Genomic DNA, 22291 nt, shown 5'->3' on the forward strand with positions numbered 1-22291 from the left:
GCAAATCTAAACTTTTTTCAAATGTAGAACCAGAAAAAGTAACTAGACTGGAGAAGAAATTATCGCCAGCAGCTCCCAATGCAGACTCTATAGGCACATTCCCACGTTATTATTATCATTATACAGGATTTATATGGCGCCAACAGTTTGCTCAGCGCCTTACAATATAACATGGAAGAAAAATATATTTGAAATATATTTAAAAAATATTCTTCCAAAATACATTGACATATATTTGAAAGGCTACAATTTTGGCCATATTCAATATATTTCAAAATATATATATATATACTGTATATTGAAATGTGTTTTTATTACAAAATATATGAAAAGTATTTAAAAAAATACATTTCAAACATACTGTATGTCTTTAAAAATACAAATCTACATTTCTGGAATGCATTTATAAATATATGTAAAAATATATGTTAAAATTACTTTTTTATATGTTAAACAAATCTGAAGAATATACTTAAAAATATATATATAATCTCACAATGCCTCATGGGACTTGTAGTTTGGCAAGAGCTGGAGGGCTGCCAGTTTGACACCCATGCTCTAGACCACGGATGTCAAACTGGTGGCCCTCCAGCTGCTGCCAAACTACAAGTCCCATGAGGCATTGCAAGATTGACAATTATAAGCATGACTCCCAAAAGCAGAGGCATGATGGGACTTGTAGTTTGGCAACAGCTGGAGGGCCACCAGTTTGACATCCGTGTACTAGAGCATGGGTGTCAAACTGGTCGGCCCTCCAGCTGTTGCCAAACTACAATTCCCATGAGGCAATGCAAGATTGACAATTATAAGCATGACTCCCAAAGGCAGAGGCATGATGGGACTTGTAGTTTGGCAACAGCTGGAAGGCCACCAGTTTGACACCCATGCTCTAGACAAAAAGTGCAATTAACCCACAAAGTGCCGGTGTGGGGGGGATTAGATTGAAGGAAGGGGGGTTTGAAGTCAAGGGGTGGGTGCAGTAAGGTGCCAGTGTATGGGTATATTTTACACCAGGCTGGAGTGAAACATTCCAAGCTGTTTTATGTTACATATCCTTTGATACATTCATAGGTTAACATGTAAACATTTTAGAAACTAAGGAGGGCAAATGAGGTTTTTAATCCTAAATCAAATTAAATTAAAAAAACTAAATACATTCCAATTCCATCAAACCAAAAGGTGTGCAGAGTTCAGTTTGCTTCCCCCAAAAAGCAGACACAGCCTGAGCAGAAAAGCCTGTCCCCTGCCAGGCTTCCGCAGACAAGGACCCTTGCTCTGTGTGTGGAATCAGTGGTCCTTCTGCACAGGTCTGTCATACCCTCTGTCAGGGACCAACTTAGAGCTTTCAGTTCAGCAAAGCACATCCTCTTACAATATCATCCAAATGATAACTTCACTTTCTTATCTATTTAAATACCTCCACCCCCGGCCCTGCTGTGTGTTTGCGCATGTGTATGTGTGAATACATAGTCTAGGATTTTTTTTTTTGTTATTTTACCACAACCTCTGGAAATACTGAACTAGATCTTGCAAAATGAAATATTTTTTCCATAAGTATTGGTTGTTTTAGTCCTGGGAATTAAAATGTAATAGCAGGCCAACCTGCAGAAGAAGATGAATACATTGGCAAGTGGTGCCTGCTATCTTCACTACGGCTGCAAAAGTATATTCAGTCTGGTCACACTCTCAGTATTGGGGTTCCATCTCACCAACCATGTCTTGTAGCAATGTAGGGGTCCACAGGTAGAACCACAGTGCTTAGCAGGGGACAAGGCTTCTGACTCTCCCAGAAGGGTTTCAAATGTTGAGGACAAAGATAGGAGGCACCTATTAGTATTAGATTGGCCATACATCAGTAGAGTACCATATGAAAACTTTTATTTCCGGGAAGGTTTGATATTCTAACAAGGGAAAGTCTGAATACAGAGGATGGCAACTTTTTCTCAATTTTGTCTTGAATTATCGAAATTCTAATTGTGAATGTGGTTTCTTTTCAGGAAAAATCACACCTATTGTACTAAAACCTGTTTAATACGTAAGGGATTCCATTCAAATAGCAAGTCTGGATACAATTTTAAGGGCTTTCCATTGAGGCTTGTTTGCCAGATGATGGCAAGTAAAAGTGTTCTGACCAGAAAAATCTTACGAAATTCTCCTAATGTATGGAGAGCTTGGGCCCGGGTTCACATATATGCGGTATATCCAAGGTTGGACTGACAACTCATGGGGCCCCCGGCAATAGGAAATCATGGGGCCCCTGTGTCCTTACCCACACTCAAACCACACCCAAAAAAGCCTATGGAAGGTACCAGGGGCATCTCATGGGGCCCCCTACTGACCCTGGGCCCTCGGGCAGTGACCGAGTGCCTAAATGGTCAGTCCGCTCCTGGGTATATCGCATGTGATTCGCACAGGAACTGCACCACATTCCTGTGCAAACCACATGCGATTTTTGTGCGGTGCGATTGGAGGCATACATTTTGGATGGCTCTGATCGCACCGCACCCACACCAAAATAGTGCAGGACCCTTTTTTTGGTCCGCACTAGAATTGGATATCATCGGTATTCACACCTATGCGATCTGATTCTGCACATCGCACCACATTTTGCGGGCCGCTTTCAGGGTGTTGTTAACTTAGCATACACACCCACAGTGGTTTGCATGAACGGGTGCAATTCTCATGCAGTGCGGAATTTGCACAGAAAACGCTGCAAATTCAGTGTGAACCCGGGCTTAATCCCCTTCTATGGCAGGTTGGCTTCCTGTTCCATTTTTAATTCCTGTGACCATTCTGAAATCATTTTGAGGGATAACCTTTCTGCAAAGGCATCATGGTGTTATGGATTTTAGTAGATAATTCTGAGAGAGGAATTGTTCTGTACAGAAAATGTGGCATGCAGGGGCTCAGTGAAGGTGGCGGTGAAGGTGTGTAAGTGTCTAATGGAGTCACTTAGATGATAGAAGGACAGACGACCAGAATCGTAATCCAGATAGATCCCAACAACCCTCACGGGAGTATGTAAAGTTAGCTCTTTATGCATATTTCTATGTGCCGCTGCAAATTTATCTGCTAAATATAGAGACCAAAACTTGTTGCTACAACAAACACCAGATTCAGTGTCTTCTTCTTTCCTCTCTATGCTTTGACCAACAACCCCAACCAGCCAATCATTCCTTCCACTCACATTCACCTCCCAGTAATGTTTCCCCGATGTGAAACTGCATGTACTTAGCACCTGAAGTGTCTCTGCGAACCTTTCTGGACCATCTGGTCTGTTCTGAGAGACATCAGTATGAGTGACCGACTTGAGATCCTGGGATATAATAAGAAAATTATTGGCTGTATTTATGTCAAGAAAGATGTCTGACGTCTCCATCACTGGGAATGTTCCCTTTAGCCCTGGTTCCATGACACTTTTAGTTAAGTGAAGAAGTCCTCTGTGTAACAACAGTGAGATAATGGCTTCATCCAGACTCCCAACGTCTTTCATATCACTGGTGAGGTCACCGCTGTTCTGTATGGAGTGGTCATTCCCTGGGTCTTTTCTAAGGACAGTTATTGGGTCTTGGATGTGACACAAGTCCTTCACCTGAGTGACCCTTCTGGATAGTTCATCCTTCTGTGTCTCCAGCTGCCGGATTAGAATAGCCCCTGACAGTGAGATCTGCTCCACTTGTCTGGAAATCTCAGTAAGAACGCCAGACTTTACATTATCAAACTTTCTTCCAATGACCCTAAACAACTCATGGAATCTCTCAGTGACAACAGCTGCTTTTCTTTTTTCTTTTGCCACATGAATTTGTAGATTCTGGATTCTTCTCTTAGTTTCTTCTCTCTCGGAGTTCAGTTTCTCAGCTATATTTCTCAAAATCTTTTTTTTCTTCTCAGATGCATCTAATGGAAGCTCCACATGGTGTCCTCTGTGGTCTCCAGCCACCCAACAGGATATACAGATACAGGTACCATCCACCGTACAGTAGTATTCTAGGATTTTTTTGTGTACAGAACATTTTCTGTTCACGGATGAAGCAGTGGGTTCAGTAAAAAGATGATCAACAGACTTGGATTTGACATGGGCCAAGAGATGTGCTTCACACATGGAGGTCTCGCATGGCACACATGTTTTAAATGCTGGTACAGAAGACTCGGTGCAGTAAGTACAGAATATGTCTTGATTTTCTTGCTTGAGTTGAGTAGATTGGAAAATCTCAACAATGTTACACAGCTTCCTGCTCTTCTCCAACACAGGGCACTCCGAATACTCTTCTCTGCACTCCGGACAAGAATAAACACCAACCTCTTCCTGATTTCCCAGAGCACTCGCAATACAGAGCTGGCAGAAGATGTGCCCACATTTCAGAGATACGGGCTCCTTATATATGTTCAGGCAGATGGAACACTTCAGTTCCTCTTTGAGGTCAGCAAGCTCCATTCTGGGAAAGAAATTCAACTTCTGAAGAAGCTTAGTACAGAGGAAAAACAGTGAACGGCTGATCGGTCTTTTGCCCAGAGCTGAAAATGAAAGAACTTTTAGGAACGCTCAACAGGAAATGAGCTTAACTGTTTGTTTGCCTTCATATGACTACATAGAACTATTATTATTATACAGGATTTATATCACGCCAACAGTTTGCTCAGTGCTTTACAATATAACGGGAGACAATACAACAACAATACAGTTCAATACAAGAGGGTTAGGAGGGCCTGATCCTGAGAGCTTACAATCTAAGAGGAAGGGGCTGGTGGCACAAAAGGTAGTAACTGTGGGGGATGGACTGGTAGGAGGAATAGAAGATTCCATTATTAGCTGAAGGTAGAATAGGCTTCCCTGAAGAGATAGATTTACAGAGATCTTTTAAAAGTGAGCAGAGTAGGCAATAGTTGGATAGATTGGGGTAGATAGTTCCAGAGGATGGGAGAGGCTCCGGAGAAGTCCTGGAGACGAGCATGGGAGGAGGAGACAAGGGAGCTAGAGAGAAGGAGGTCGTGCGAGGAGCGGTGTCAGGGATCGCGGCTCCGTGGTCCACAATCGCGGCTCTGTCCCTCGTGCATGCGCATTGGCGGCAGATCGCGCCGGGACACAGGCACTAGGTCCCGGCGAGCCGCGGCTGACAGGACGCCGCGCATGCGCAGTAGGAGCCGCGGGCGCGCCTCAGGCGTCCAATGACAGCCGGGGGCGCATCCTAGCCGGCCAATGACAGTGCAGGGCGCACTATTTAAAGATGCCCTGCACTGTCACAGATTGCCGCAAGGTCTTCCTGTGATCCTGAGTTCCTGCACCCGTCTAGTGACCCTGATTGACCCTGACTACGCTGCCTGCCCCTGTGATTGACCCGGATTGTCCTGACTACTCTGCCTGCTCCTGCGTTTGACCCGGATTGCCCTGACTATTCTGCCTGCTCCTGTGATTGACCCGGATTGTCCTGACTACTCTGCCTGCTCCTGCGTTTGACCCGGATTGCCCTGACCATTCTACGGATTGACTTCCCTGCTGACCCTGCATGTGACCCGACTACTCTTCGCCTACCGATTCTGTACCCCGCTTACCCTCACGGGCCCACGCTCCGTTACTACCCTGCTGGGGCCGCCATCCTCTTCATATCTGGCTCTCCCGGTACCTGTCCCCAAAGGTCTCCTCAGCCACTGGTGGGCCTGCTCAGAGGTCGTGACCTGGCCCGGGACTGTTTCAAGTCCATCCCCACCATCAGGGGCCCTGGTGAAAGCACAGCCCGAGCTTAGACCCCACGCTCTGAGTAGGTCTGTCAGTTGGCAGCCTGAGGCACCACCTGGCGGATCATAACAGTACCTTGCGGCCATGACAGAGCCAGGAAGTGGACCGGCGTCCCTAGAGGATATTTGTCAGCACCTGGCAACCTTGACCCAGGCTTTCCAGAACTTCCACAGTCGCTGCGCCCGACTGGAGGACCGCATGGAGTCATTAACTCCCCTGACTCCCCCTGCTCAGAGTCCTCCACCTGCAGGACCTCCCGCTAACCCGGTATCCGGAGCGGTTGCCACACCCCTAGCTCCTGAACCGCGCGTTCCTCTGCCGGAACGATTCCGTGGTGACCGGAGCCGCTTCCGAGCCTTCCGGAACGCTTGCACCCTGTACTTCGACTTACAGCCCCGCACGTTCACCACCGAGACTGTCAAGGTGGGGTTTATAGTCTCCCTCCTTCAGGATGAGCCCCAGGATTGGGCTCACCGTCTGATGGAGAAGCACGACCCCCATCTTGACTCCGTGACCGAGTTCTTTCGGGCCATGGCTGTCTTGTATGACGACCCTCAGCGGGCTGCTTCCGCAGAGGCTACTCTATACTCTCTGCGGCAGGGCCGCCGGACAGCCGAAGAATACACGTCCGATTTTAGGCGTTGCATGGGAGACACCAGATGGAACGATGCGGCCTTATGTCACCAGTTCCGCATCGGGCTGTCTGAGTCTCTTAAAGACGAACTAGCACGAGTAGGCCTACCTGACTCCCTGGAAAAACTGATTGAGTTGGCCATTCAAATTGACCGTAGACTAAGGGAACGTCGGCTGGAAAGGAGCAGCCAGGGTCAAAGGGTGGCATGGATTCCATCCAGAGATACAGCTCCAACCCCAGGGAACCATCCGCGAAGCACGGAAACAGGGGACAACCCGGAACCCATGCAACTGGGATTGGCCCGTTCCCACTTATCGGTCGAAGAACGTCAGAGGAGACTTTCACAGAACCTATGTCTGTACTGGAAGCTGGTCATCAGGTGCGCTCCTGTCCTGCTAAAATGAGTAAGTCCACGCCCGTTTCTTTTACTTTACCCGCAGGAAGGGATGATCAGTCAAGTTACCTGGCCATTCCTGTGTCTTTACAGCTCCCCGGAGGAACATTGTCGGTGACCGCAATCGTTGACTCAGGAGCCTGTAGTTGCTTCATCGACCTGACTTTTGCCCACCGGCAAAAAATCCCTCTCCAGACCAAAGAAAGGGGGTTCAACATCTTCTTGGCAGATGGGTCCCGTATAAAATCAGGGGTGGTGGACCAGGAGACACTACCCATTTTCGCCACAATGGCAGACCATCACCAGGAGTTCCTCCGTTTGGATGCCATCGCATCCCCCCTTTTTCCAGTCATTCTGGGGCTCCCTTGGCTGAGGGCCCATAACCCCCAGATTGACTGGGAAAAGGGAACAATTCAATTTCGCTCACCTTATTGTTTGAGTCACTGCCACGTCACAGGATCCGTGGTTCCCCGGTTCCTCCTGTGCTTGGATGGCGACACCAATCTATCCCAGGTTATTCCTCCGACCTATCATGACTTCTTCAACGTCTTTAGTAAGCGAGGAGCTGACGTTCTCCCTCCGCACCGTTCCTACGACTGCCCCATAGACCTCCTACCCGGATCTGAAATCTCATTCGGCCGTATCTTTCCCTTGTCCGAAACAGAATCGGGAGTGTTGAGGTTCATCGGGGTCACGTGATACGGGTATTGGAACGGTTGCGTCAACACGGGCTATACGCGAAGGCAGAAAAGTGCTGCTTCGAACAGCACGAAGTCACGTTCTTGGGACTGGTTCTCTCTTCCGCGGGGGTCGCGATGGATCCCCAGAAAGTCACAGCGATCTTAGATTGGCCAATACCCGCCGACAAAAAGGGGGTACAGCGTTTCATCGGTTTTTCTAACTTTTACAGGAAGTTTATTAGGAACTTCTCCGGTCTGGTCTCCCCGATCACGCAACTGACGAAACAAGGGGTCCGCTTTAAGTGGACTCCCAAAGCGCAGACGGCGTTCAAAAAGCTCAAAGAATTGTTCACCTCTGCTCCCATTCTCTGCCATCCAGATTCTTCTCTCCCATATGTTTTGGAAGTGGACGCCTCCGAAAATGCGGTAGGAGCGGTTTTGTCCCAAAGGAATGGTACCAAGGAACTACTGCACCCTGTGGCGTTCTTCTCCAGGAAGTTGACACCAGCGGAACGTAACTATGACATTGAAGATCGGGAGCTCCTGGCCATTAAAACTGCTCTTGAAGAATGGAGGTATTTACTGGAAGGAGCCACGCACCCAATTCTAATATTCACAGATCACAAAAACCTTGAATATTTAAGAACGGCAAAACGACTGAGGCCTCGCCAAGCGAGATGGGCTCTTTTCTTTTCTCGATTCTCATTCCATATAACATACCGACCCGGTACTAAGAACACTAAACCAGACGCTCTGTCCCGCATGTTTGAGGACCCCGACGACGCCGTGGTACCTGACACCATCTTACCTTCTGGGAGTTTCCTCGCTCTACAAACGGAACTTCACTCCCGGCTTCTCGATGCTTCTGTAGGACTACCAGTTCCGTCTGGGTCACCCCTCCAGAGCCATGGTGGGCTATGTTGGAAGGAAGACCGGATCATGGTCCCAGAAGAAGTGCGAACCTTGGTCCTAGGGCACTGCCACGACCATCCAATGGCGGGCCACTTCGGGGTAACGAAAACTCTGGATCTACTACGGCGCTCGTTCTGGTGGCCAGACATGATCAAGGATTGTGAGCATTACGTCCAAACTTGTCCCACCTGTCAAAGGAACAAGCCCTCCAGGAGCAGGGCATGGGGATTGTTACGTCCATTACCCATACCCAAGCGGGCCTGGCAAATGATAGCCATGGATTTCGTGGTCGAACTTCCACCATCCCAGGGCTACACTGCAATAATGGTGATCGTCGACCGCTTCTCGAAGATGGCACATTTCGTGCCCCTGGAGAAGACCCCATCAGCACCGGAAACGGCACGGATCTTCATCAAGGAAGTGGTGAGGCTTCATGGGGTTCCCGAAGATATAGTGTCAGATCGGGGGGTCCAATTCACCTCCAGGTTCTGGAACGCCTTATGTAAATCGCTGGGAATCAAGCTGTCGCTTTCATCCGCCTACCATCCACAGACCAACGGCCAAACTGAGAGGACCAACCAGACGCTGGAACAGTACTTACGGTGCTACACTTCCTACCTTCAGGATGACTGGCTGTCGTTGCTGCCTTCCGCAGAATTCTCATACAACAACTCGAGTCACTCAGCTACGGGTCAATCCCCGTTCTTCTCCAATTACGGGTATCATCCCACATTCCTCCCTGATCTTATGCCTGAGAATCCGGTACCGGCATCTCAAGACATCTTGAACTTCTTTTCTGTCAATAACAAGACAATTCAGGAAGCCATCGCTAAAGCCCAAGAGGACAGTAAAAGGGCATTCGACAGAAAGAGAAGAGGAGAATTACTGCTTCAACCAGGAGATCAGGTTTGGCTAGCAACAACCAACTTGAAGATGCTGTGCCCTTCAAGGAAGCTGGGACCCAAGTACATTGGCCCATTTCCGGTAAAACGAGTAGTCAACGAGGTGGCCTACGAACTTGAGCTTCCGCAGACCTTCAAGATACATCCTGTGTTCCATGTGTCTCTCCTGAAGCCATCCAGACCGGATCCCTTCCCGGACCGTGAATCCAGACCTCCCGAGGCAGTCACCATAGGTGACCAGGAGGAATATGAAGTGGAGACTATCCTCAGTTGCCGAAGGAGGGGGGGCCAGACAGAGTTCCTGATAAAATGGAAGGGGTATGGCCCTGAGGAGAACTCATGGGAACCCGCCCAGAACGTTCACACACCCAGGCTCATCCGGGAATTTTGTCGTGGTCACCCGCGGTGGAGAGATCAGTGGGGCTCCCGGAGGGTGCCCATTGGGGGGGGGCAATGTCAGGGATCGCGGCTCCGTGGTCCACGATCGCGGCTCTGTCCCTCGCGCATGCGCATTGGCGGCAGATCGCGCCGGGACACAGGCACTAGGTCCCGGCGAGCCGCGGCTGACAGGACACCGCGCATGCGCAGTAGGAGCCGCGGGCGCGCCTCAGGCGTCCAATGACAGCCGGGGGCGCGTCCTAGCCGGCCAATGACAGTGCAGGGCGCACTATTTAAAGATGCCCTGCACTGTCACAGATTGCCGCAAGGTCTTCCTGTGATCCTGAGTTCCTGCACCCGTCTAGTGACCCTGATTGACCCTGACTACGCTGCCTGCCCCTGTGATTGACCCGGATTGTCCTGACTACTCTGCCTGCTCCTGCGTTTGACCCGGATTGGCCTAACTATTCTGCCTGCTCCTGTGATTGACCCGGATTGTCCTGACTACTCTGCCTGCTCCTGCGTTTGACCCGGATTGCCCTGACCATTCTATGGATTGACTTCCCTGCTGACCCTGCGTGTGACCCGACTACTCTTCGCCTACCGATTCTGTACCCCGCTTACCCTCACGGGCCCACGCTCCGTTACTACCCTGCTGGGGCCGCCATCCTCTTCATATCTGGCTCTCCCGGTACCTGTCCCCAAAGGTCTCCTCAGCCACTGGTGGGCCTGCTCAGAGGTCGTGACCTGGCCCGGGACTGTTTCAAGTCCATCCCCACCATCAGGGGCCCTGGTGAAAGCACAGCCCGGGCTTAGACCCCACGCTCTGAGTAGGTCTGTCAGTTGGCAGCCTGAGGCACCACCTGGCGGATCATAACAAGCGGAGAGGATGGTTTGGGTGATATTTGGAGACAAGATCGGTGATGTAATTTGGGGGAGAGTTATAAATGGCTTTATATGTTATTGTTAGTGTTTTGAATTTTATTCGTTGGGCAATGGGAAGCCAGTGGAGGGATTGGCAGAGATGGATGGAGGACACTGAATGGAGGCCAGTGGAAGGATTGGTAGAGAGGGATGGAGGCCAGTGGAAAGATTGGCAGAGAGGGATGGAGGACACTGAATGGAGGCCAGTGGAGGGATTGGTAGAGAGGGATGGAGGACACTGAATGGAGGCCAGTGGAGGGATTGGCAGAGAGGGATGGAGGATGTGACGGTACGCAGCATCCGACCCCAGCCCCTCTCACAAACTCGTGACCGAAGGTCCAGCTGTTCTCACACCGCGCTGTCACTTGCGTAACAATGCCACTCTCAGCTGCGCCCTGCACAAAGATTTTCCAGCTCGCGGGACCACAATCTATGTGCCAGCAGCCTGAAAGCGATTGTTACTGGATCAGGTTAATTACACAATTAACCCTTCACACTGCCACCACCACCTTTTTACAGAAAAGGAGGAAACTCACAAATCTTAGCAGTAACACTATGATATTAATATACACACTGCCACCACAGACCAGATGTATTCAGAGGATTATTACTTACAGTAGCACTCTTCCAGAGACAGGGATTCTTTAGTTTGCATTAAAAGCTTTAGAAACAGTTCAACACTTTTCAGAAAATAAGATTTATTACTAAAAAGGTCAAAATGGTGCAATTAAAATATTTACAGAAAAAGATGTAAAAAAGATATAAAGAGAGCAATAGAACAACAGAGAAATAAAAGAAAGAAGTTCAGAAGGCAGAATACTTGCAAAAGTCCTTGGTTTGAGCAGAGTCCAATCGTCCGAACAAAGGCTGATTGAGGTGTGTTATAGGAATCTGGAGAAAGGTAGGGACAGTTTCTTATTTATACATGCAGTACAGTAATGCAGGCCATACATGGGTCGAATTCTGAACCATTTTTCATCTGAAAATCGAAAACGTCGTTCGCTCGGTAATTCAATAGTGCCATCAATGATTTCAAAAATCGGCTGACCAAGTCATAAAGTTCATCCCATATAACAGGCAAAACTTCTGTTACTTCCAGGTCATGGCTCATGTGCATATTCTTTTGGAAAAATGATTGTACGATTTGACCATCATTGAGCTGAAAATCGGTAGTTTTTCACACATTTGCCAACATGCCCAATCATCGAAAAGGGGAGGAACCCCGAAAATCAGCCGGTGCCATTGACCCACTAACAGAGCGAATATCGGCTGATTATTCTTAGGTCTGATTTTCGGACAAAAAAAATCAGTCGAATTTTGACCCATGTATGGCCGGCATAACAGAGGGATGATATAATGTAATAAAAGAACATGCCTGGAGAAATATTTGGTGTAAACTTACTTTATTTGCTTAAATTTGTAAATATAAGTCATTTAAATGGCAAAATATTACATGGACGGAAACAGGTTACACAAACTGCGATGTATTCAGTTACGATTGCGTTGATCACATTTATTCTCAGAATGTTTCTTTCCTGGCCCCGGCACTAAGTATATATTCTGGAAGACCCAATTCAACAATCTTAATAATGTACAAATACTAGGCAAAGATTTGGGTCATTACCTGGATTGTAATCGGTAAAATCTATTTTTCCAGTGTTTCTATATTGATATGTATTGAATAAAGAAGAATTGTTTGTACGCCATTAAGATTGTTGAACAAATTCACTTATTGGTCCTTCCAGAATATATGTTTGGTGTCGGGACAAGGAAAGAAACATTGTGATATTGAATGTAGGATAGTCCGCCTTTAGTGGGCTCTGGGTGACACCCCGTGTTATATTTGTACATACAAATGTTTGGAACCACCAAAGCCCTGAAAATCGATAGGTTATGGCCAAGTTTGTTTGCATGTAGTATGAATCATTTTATATTACTAGTGGAAAGCCTTGGTACATTCTAACCAATAGGAAGGTTCAGGAGTTAGTATAGTTGGGAATAAGCTCAGGGTTTGCAGGAAAAAGTCAAATATCATTTATACTTAACATATACTTATGTATTTTTTTATCATTTTCTTGACTTGACTTATCCACTCTTGTGAGGTTCACTTTAAGATTACTTGCTAATCCCTCCACTGGCCTCCATTCAGTGTCCTCCATCCCTCTCTGCCAATCCGTCCACTGGCTCCCACTCAGTGTCCTCCACCCGTCTCTGCCAATCCCTCCACTGGCCTCCACTCAGTGTCCTCCATCCCTCTCTGCCAATCCCTCCACTGGCCTCCACTTAGTGTCCTCCATCCCTCTCTGCCAATCCTTCCACTGGTCTCCACTCAGTGTCCTTCATCACTCTGTGCCAATCCCTCCACTGGCCTCCACTCAGCGTCCATCATCACTCTCTGCCAATCCCTCCACTGGCCTCCACTCAGTGTCCTTCATCCCTCTCTGCCAATCCATCCACTGACCTCCACTCAGCGTCCTTTATCCCTCTCTGCCAATCCCTCCACTGGCCTCCACTCAGCGTCTTTCATCCCTCTCTGCCAATCCCTCCACTGGCCTCCACTCAGTGTCCTCCATTCCACTCTGCCAATCCCTCCACTGGCCTCCACTCAATGTCCTCCATACCTCTCTGCCAATCCCTCCACTGGCCTCCACTCAGCGTCCTTCATCCTTCTCTGACAATCCCTCCACTGGCATCCACTCAGTGTCCTCCATCCCTCTCTGCCAATCCTTCCACTGGCCTCCACTTAGTGTCCTCCATCCTTCTCTGCCAATCCTTCCACTGGCCTCCACTCAGTGTTCTCCATCCCTCTCTGCCAATCCCTCCACTGGTCTCCACTCAGTGTCCTCCATCCCTCTCTGCCAATCCCTCCACTGGCCTCCACTCAGTGTCCTCCATCCCTCTCTGCCAATCCTTCCACTGGCCTCCATTTAGTGTCCTTCATCCCTTTCTGCCAATCCCTCCACTGGCCTCCACTCAGTTTCCTTCATCCCTCTCTGCCAATCCTTCCACTGGCCTTCACTCAGTGCCCTCCACCCCTCTCTGCCAATCCCTCCACTGGCCCCCACTCAGTGTCCACCATCCCACTCTGCCAATCCTTCCACTGGCCTCCACTCAGTGTCCTTCATCCCTCTCTGCCAATCCCTCCACTGACCTCCACTCAGTGTCCTCCACCCCTCTCTGCCAATCCCTCCACTGGCCCCCACTCAGTGTCCTCCATCCCCCTCTGCCAATCCCTCCACTGGCTTCCCATTGCCCAACGGATAAAATTCAAAACATTAACAATAACATATAAAGCCATTTATAACTCTTCCCCAAATTACATCACCAATCTTGTCTCCAAATATCACCCAAACTGTCCACTTTGCTCCTCCCACGACCTCCTGCTTGCTAGCTCTCTTCTCTCCTCCCATGCTCGTCTCCAGGACTTCTCCAGAGCGTCCCCCATCCTCTGGAACTCTCTACCCCAATTTATCCAACTATCGCCTATTCTACTCACTTTTAGGCGATCCCTGAAAACCTATCTCTTCAGAGAAGCCTATCCTGCCCTCAGCTAACAATGGAATCTTCTATTCCTCCTACCTGTCCATCCCCCACAGTTATTACCTTTTGTACCACTAGCCCCTCCCTCTTAGATTGTAAGCTCCTAGGATCAGGGCCCTTCTACCCCTCTTGTATTGAACTGTATCATTCCTGTATTGTCTCCCTTTATATTGTAAAGCGCTGAGCAAACTGTTGGCGCTATATAAATCCTGTATAATAATAATAATAATAACTTGCAAAGATCAATATTTTTAACACTGATTAAACAATTCTGTTTTGGGTTAAAAGGAAACAACTAAAGTCATTTAGCAAGTTTAGCAGAAAATCTTACTACAATCTATGGCTAACAATGGCACTAAAAGTTACATTTACAAGATTATATCACTAAGCAATAATAAAAAAATATACTATATATCTATTTTTTTGCTTGTTTTTTTTTATTTTTTTGTTATTATGTCTCTGCATGCATGTTTTTTTTTCCCAGACATGCATCTAAATTGTATGTTGGGGCAACATAAAAACAAATGCAGTACATCTCTGCAGTACATGCACATTTCCCCATGTTTTATCCCTTTAACCACTTCAATGCCGGGCACTTTCACCCCCTTCCTGCCCAGGCCAATTTTCACATTTCAGCGCTGTCACATTTTGAATGATAATTGTTCGATCATGCAACACTGTACCCATATGAAATTTTTATCACTTTTTCACACATAGAGATTTCTTTTGGTGGTATTTTATTACCACTGGGTTTTTTATTCTTTGCGCTATAAATTAAAACAGACTGAAAATGTTGAAAAAAAAACTTGTTTCTCTTCATTTTGCAAATAAATAATCTTTTATCAAAAATTTAGACAAAAATGGCCAAATTAGTGTACATTATTGAGTCAGTAGGAAAGTTATAGAGTTCACAAACTATGGTATATATCTGAAAATCGATCAATCCTGATGTACTGACGGCCAATCTAATTTCTTAAGTCCCAAAAATACCGGGACAGTACAAATATCCCCCAAATGACCCTTTGTGGAAAGTAGACAGTCTGAGGTATTTAATAAGAGGCATGGCGAGTTTTTTGAAGTTGTAATTTTTTGTTATAATTTTAAGGAAAATGTGGAAGAAAGTATAAAAAAATTCACAATGCTGTCACAAATGCAGTACAGAATCATCATATAACTGGTGTGTCGGTGATCAGCGATACTGACAGGTGACAGTATTTTAAAAAAAAAAAGAAAAAATTTTTAAAATTTAAAAAAAAATTGTATTACTTTTTTTTAATGATTTTTTTACTCCTGTGACCAGAGCAATATAATATTACCCTAGTAACATTGTACGAGTCTGGGCAATGGATCAGGATTTTTCTTTTTTTACACATTATGATTGCTTATGCCAGTGAATTTCCTGGTATAAAAAACTATTGTTACCGAATGAAACTAATTCATTCAATAGTTATTGTGATTAGCTGTGACTGACCAATCACAGCTAGCAGCACAATGGTAAGCAATGATTGGCATGAAAGGAAGCCATTCATTATTTACAACTGTCATGTGATCTGCTGTGATGGTCACAGCAATCACATGGTACCGGCAGCAGGCCAAGACAGTGATATGTCAATGGCTGTGTCCGGTGGACTCAGCAGGTGACAGATCACACCAGAGCACAGCCCGTGGGGTGCACAGTCCCTGTGGTGCAAGCAAAGTGTGATTCTGGGAGGATGTCATATGACAATAGGCTGGGCGGGAAGGTGCTACAGTCTCTGCAAGTGGAGAAAACTACCTCTTGATCTGCCAGAAGTGCACTCAGCTCCTAAGTTTCTCTTTTGAGCTGACAACACGTGCCATTTATAGAGATCAGGTAGTGTCAGCCCAGCCAATTTGCTAAACCTCTCAATCGCTCCCACCTCTACAGCATAGACACTGATTACTCTGTAGTCTGAGCATAGAACAAGGAGGCAGGGGCGAACTGACCATTTGGAAACTCGGGTACTGCCCGAGAGCCCGGGGTCAGTAGGGGGCCCCATGAGATGCCCCTGGAACCTTTTCATAGGCTTTTTTGAGTTTGGCCAAGGACACAGGGGCCCCATGATCCCCTATTGCCCAGGGGCCCCATGATCCCCTATTGCCTGGGGGCCCCATGAGTTGTCAGTCCGCCCCTGCTAGGAGGACTAATTAGACTCCCTGAAATGACACAAGGAATGTGCACAACTCTGAATTTCAATTATCAGCAACAGGTGTTTTTTGCAATTATCATACAAATATAACAAAATCTCCTAACAGTACATTTAACAGTCCCAAAGGTAGCAAGTAAGAGAAACGTATTTTTAGGTGTGACACCGACTTCAAAGAATCAAAAATATCAAATCAACTATTTAAAGCACTTTGCTAAATCTAATCACCAGAATATAGAAATTCCCGTGCCAAAATCATTCATTTTATGGTCATTTTACAACAAATTCCCGTTTCTTGTGGCACATGTTGGGGTTGTTTCATAAAACCAAACAAAGTGCAATTAGTGGAAAAGTGCAGCAACTGATAACAACCAGATAAGTGAGTTCTGATTGGCTCCTGTGATTTACTGCACCGTACACATCATCACTGCGGTCTGCACTATTAAATATGACGACAGGTGTTGGGCCAAACATTAAATCAGGTCATAATTTTAAGATCGTATATACAGGAGTACCTCGGTTTATGAATTCAATGCGTTCTGCGGGACTTTTCGTCTTGCGAAAAATTCGTAAACCGAAATGTGGTTTCCCATAGGAATGCATTGAAAACCAATTAATCCGTTCCGGAGGTCAGAAAAAAGTCAAAAAAGGTCTATCTGTTCAAAACTCTTTATAATGTGCACTTTAAAGGCATAAATACTGTACAGGGATATGACAAAAAAAATTCATAAATGCATTGAAAACCAATTAATCCGTTCGTATTGCGAAAAAAATTAGTAAACCGAGCCGTTATTTTCAATCGTAAACCGAAAATTACATTAACCGAGGCGTTCATAAACCGAAGTACGCCTGTAATTGAAACTGATCATTTTATCTCATCAATACTTTAAAAATATAATCAAAATACATTTGGTTTCTGATACTGATATTTTGCATTTTTCGATCGAATTTTTCATGATTAAAGTGACATTTAAATGGTTTTAAAAAAATGATATTCTACCCAAGTATGTATTCCTAACTCATAAAGTCCATTCTATTGCTTTCATCATCCTCTAAATTCTTTACTTTTTGCTGCTGTGATCCATCTTAATGTTAGAGCGTGGCTAGGGTCATTCTCCATAGTCCCTCTGTAATCAGTCACCCTCTCTTTGTCAGTCCTGAGGTGGACTGTGGACTATGAGATTTGTAGTGTCCATAGAGCTGTGTACAAGACTGCAACTAACATGCACTGCTGGTTCCACACAAGGAGGGAGAAGGAGAGGTTTGGGAGCTCACGCAGGATGTTACAAGGAGGCAGGAAAACACAGTAAGAAACAATTTCATGAAGAATGCTGCAGATTACAGGGCCTTTAAGGAGTGGATTTGTCTGGATTATTTTTTTTAATAAAGATATTGTTTAGTGTCACGTTAATGTACGTTCCTCCTGTGAATAGAATACGTGATCTGACACTGGAGAGTCCAGCACAAAGGTGATGTAGTTTTACTATGTTATTCTTATGGTGGAATCTTCAAACACAAAGAAAGCAGCATGGAGGGGTTCAGTGAAGGTGGCGGTTAGAGATGAACGAATCGAACTTGGCGAAGTGGAATTCGTTTCGAATATTAGGAAAAATTTGATTCACGCCGAATCCGAATATTAGCAAACTTCGGATGCACGAATCGAATTTTCCCCGATCGGACGATTTTCATCCCTTCTACAGCCGGCAAAAAGTGTCCCTGCAGAGCTCCGCTATTTCTGACAGTTCTCTGACAGTTCCTTCACATTTACAGCGGTTGAAACATTGTATCTATTTGTTTCCATTTAGGATACAGATGTTTTTATTCGGAAACAAATAGATACAATGTTTCAACCGCTGTAAATGTGAAGGAACTGTCAGAGAACTGTCAGAAATAGCGGAGCTCTCTGCAGATACACTTTTTGCTGGACTAGAATTCTTCTTATTTTCATCCTACTTCTTCTTCTTCTTCATCCTCATCCTACTTCTTCTTCTTCTTCATCCTCATCCTTCTTCTTCTTCTTCATCCTCATCCTACTTCTTCTTCTTCATCCTCATCCTACTTCTTCTTCTTCTTCTTCTTCATCCTCATCCTACTTCTTCTTCTTCATCCTCATCCTACTTCTTCTTCTTCTTCATCCTCATCCTACTTCTTCTTCTTCATCCTCATCCTTCTTCTTCTTCTTCATCCTCATCCTACTTCTTCTTCTTCTTCTTCATCCTCATCCTACTTCTTCTTCTTCTTCATCCTCATCCTACGTCTTCTTCTTCTTCTTCTTCTTCTTCATCCTCATCCTACTTCTTCTTCTTCTTCATCCTCATCCTACTTCTTCTTCTTCTTCTTCATCCTCATCCTACTTCTTTTTCTTCTTCTTCTTCTTCTTCTTCTTCATCCTCATCCTACTTCTTCTTCTTCATCTTCTTCTTCATCCTCAGCCTTCTTCTTCTTCTTCTTCTTCATCCTCATCCTACTTCTTCTTCTTCTTCTTCTTCATCCTCATCCTACTTCTTCTTCTTCTTCTTCTTCATCCTCATCCTACTTCTTCTTCTTCTTCCCCATCCTTCTTCTTCTTCTTCTTCTTCATCCTCATCCTACTTCTTCTTCTTCTTCTTCATCCTCATCCTACTTCTTCTTCTTCTTCTTCATCCTCATCCTTCTTCTTCTTCTTCTTCTTCTTCATCCTCATCCTACTTCTTCTTCTTCTTTTTCTTCTTCTTCATCCTCATCCTACTTCTTCTTCTTCTTCATCCTCATCCTACTTCTTCTTCTTCTTCTTCATCCTCATCCTACTTCTTCTTCTTCTTCTTCTTCCTCATCCTACTTATTCTTCTTCTTCTTCTTCTTCATCCTCATCCTACTTCTTCTTCTTCTTCTTCATCCTCATCCTACTTCTTCTTCTTCTTCTTCCTCCTCATCTTACTTCTTCTTCTTCTTCTTCTTCTTCTTCCTCATCCTCATCCTACTTCTTCTTCTTCTTCATCATCCTCATCCTACTTCTTCTTCTTCTTCTTCCTCATCCTACTTCTTCTTCTTCTTCTTCTTCCTCATCCTCTTCTTCTTCTTCTTCTTCTTCATGCTCATCCTCATCCTCTTCTTCTTTTTCTTCTTCTTCATCCTCATCCTCTTCTTCTTATTCTTCTTCTTCCTCTTCCTCATCCTCTTCTTTTTCATCCTCTTCTTCCTCTTCTTCTTCTTCATCCTCTTCTTCATCCTCTTCTTCTTTTTCTTCTTTTTGTCTTCCTCTTGCAGGTCACTGCTCATGCGCAGATTTTTTATCGGCAAAAAATCGTCCGATTTGCCCACTATTGCCGCGGGTGCTGTATGGCCTCCCATTGCTGCTGCCTCCACCGCCACACTGTGGCTCCACACTCTGGTTTTGGCCCCGTGACTGGCCAAATGAGTGAAGTGTGCGGTGATTCTAAGATCGACGGCACTCATCTGCATGTCATACTGACTGACAGTATTATTTCTCTTCCCCAGCAGACTCCAAGGGCATTTAAATTAAAGGTACAGTGTTCTGCACTAATATAAAGGCTCTCTGAAGCCTAGAAACCCTTTTTATAAGTTAAATTCGCAGTGAATAAATTCGCATCGAATCAAATTTATTCCACAAATTCGGCGAATCAGCCGAATCGAATTTTTGAATAATTCGCTCATCTCTAGTGGCGGTGAAGGTGTGGAGGTGTCTGATGGGGTCACACAGCTGGAAGAAGGACAGACGTCCTGCATCATAATCCAGATAGATCCCCACAGTCTTCAGAGAAGATTTAGAGTCTATTGTTATACCTGACTTGTTGTGCTTTGTAAAGAGAGCCTCCCTGGGTCAGACCCCATGACTTGTCATTATAACCTATATAAGATTCCTTTCCAACTATCTTCCTCTCTATGCTGTGACCGGCCACCCCGATCAGCCATTCCTTTGCTCCACTCACATCCACCTCCCAGTAATGTCTCCCGGATGAGAAGCTCTGTGTACTTAATACCTGTCTGGAATTAAATCTCTCTGGAACATCCAGTCTAATTTCTAGTTTACTGGTGCGAGTAGCTGATTTCAGATCCTGTGATATAATAATGTAATTATTGGCTGTTTTTATATCCAATAAGATGTCTGATTTCTTCATCACTGAGAATTGTCTCTTTGTCTTCAGATCTATCAGACTGTCTGTAAAGTGGAGAAGTCCTCTGTGGAGCATCTGTGAGATCATTCCTTCATCCAGACATTCAGCATCTCTTACATCACCACTCCTAGGAGTGATGTCATCACTGATCATTTCTTTCTTTAGCACAGTTACTGGATCTGTGATGGTACATATGGCCCCCATTTCATCAATCTTCCTGGACAGCTCATTCTTCTGTTTCTCCAATTGCTGAACCATATCCGTGACTGACTGGGAGATCTTCTCCTCCTGTCTGGAGACCTCAGTCAGGACTCTCTTCTCTACATCATCCAGATGTTTCCTGATGTCTCTAAACAGCTCAGTGACTCTCCCGGTGACATCGTCTGCTTTTCCTTTCTCTCCTGTTCTATGATTTTCTAGATTCTGGATTCTCTTCTCAGTCTCTTGTCTGTCATTGTCCAGTTTCTCAGTTACATCTTTCAGTTTCTGTTTCTTCTTCTCGGAGGCCACATTCAGAGGCTCCACCTGGTGTCCTTTGTGGTCTCCAGCCACCCAGCAGGTCATACAGATACAGGCACTGTCCTCTGTGCAGTAATATTTCAGGATCTCTTTGTGTGTGGGGCATTTTCTGTCTTCAAATGATGTGGTGGGATCAGTTAAAATGTGATCTGGTGACTTGCTGTGGTTTCTTAAGTGTTTATCACATAATGAGGCCTCACATAGTAGACAGCCAGTCAGCCAATGAGGAAAGAAAGGGGGCAGGCCAAGCTGCAACTACGTGTATGAATGGACACACAGAGCAGAGGGTGCCCCCATAGCAAGCTGCTTGCTCTGGGGGCACCCGACAGGCAGGAAGAGCCAGGAGAGCCTGCAGGGGACCTGAGAAGAGGAGGATCCAGGCTGCTCTGTGCAAAAGCACTTTACACAGCAGGGAAGTATAGACATGTTTGTTATTTTACAGAAAAAAATTAACCTTTAGAATCGCTTTCATTTTTTTGTCAATTCTGTGAGATTATGAACAAATTTTTAGATTCCATCATTTCCTGTAGATGATATCTCAGCATTCACTATCTGTACGCCACCTCCCAGAAGCCTTCACTTCCTTGTTGCATCACAGAAAAGGGTGTGATAGGGTGTGTTCACCACTCTGGACCACACCTCCCTCATTACAATACTACCTTCTACCCACTTTCTATACAATCTCCTTTAGATCTCCCATCAGCTATGTAGTACAAGGGCCAGTCTGATTTGATACAAATTCAATAGATTGGTCAGATGTGTCCTCCTATTCCATAGTTCTGGTAAATCTAAAGGAAATTGTACGATCAGATTGCATAATGTATGTCCATCCTAATACAAGTACATAGGAGGGAGTGGACAGAGACACTCAGTTGTTAGGCCGCGTTCACACCACCACGTAGCGAAAAATCATATGCTCGCATGCATTTGTTTTGGGTGTTTTGGAGCGTTTTCACTCGTCATGCATAGGGCAGCTCATTCACTTGGACGGCCTGCCATACACGCAACAATCGCCCCGGAAAATCTCCAGAACTTTTTGTGGAGCAGAGCTCCAGTTTTTGGTGTGTTTGCCACACTCGGGTGGCCTTTAACCACTTGCCCTCCAGAGGATTTACCCCCATTCATGACCAGGCCTTTTTTTGCGATACAGTGCTGAGTTACTTTAACTGACAACTGCGCGGTCATGCAACGCTGCACCCAAATTAAATTGACATCTTTTATTTCCCACAAATTGAGCTTTCTTTCGGTGGTATTTGATCGCCTCTGCGTTTTTATTTTTTGCACGATAATCAAAAAAATCCGACAATTTTGAGAAAAAACAATATTTTGGACTTTTTGCTATTAAACATGTCCAGTAAAAAATATAAAAAATCTAATTTCGTCATAAATTTAGG

General features: G+C 45.5%; 1 protein-coding gene and 1 pseudogene across 1 annotated transcript; both read right to left on the minus strand.

Moving 5' to 3' along the window:
• Positions 1-785: 785 nt before the first annotated feature.
• LOC149435075 (E3 ubiquitin-protein ligase TRIM21-like) lies at positions 786-4503 on the minus strand. The gene has a single exon (XM_089663039.1). It carries the CDS (start codon positions 4433-4435, stop codon positions 2849-2851), a length of 1587 nt encoding a protein of 528 aa, XP_089519165.1. The 5' UTR covers positions 4436-4503; the 3' UTR covers positions 786-2848.
• Positions 4504-17746: 13243 nt separating this feature from the next.
• On the minus strand, positions 17747-21323 carry LOC149435076 (E3 ubiquitin-protein ligase TRIM39-like; annotated as a pseudogene).
• Between the last annotated feature and the right edge of the window lie 968 nt (positions 21324-22291).

This window comes from Staurois parvus, unplaced genomic scaffold (assembly GCF_062004578.1).
Source record: "Staurois parvus isolate SC_StPar_1 unplaced genomic scaffold, SC_StPar_1.0 ptg001616l, whole genome shotgun sequence".
NCBI classification, from domain to species: Eukaryota; Metazoa; Chordata; class Amphibia; order Anura; family Ranidae; genus Staurois; species Staurois parvus.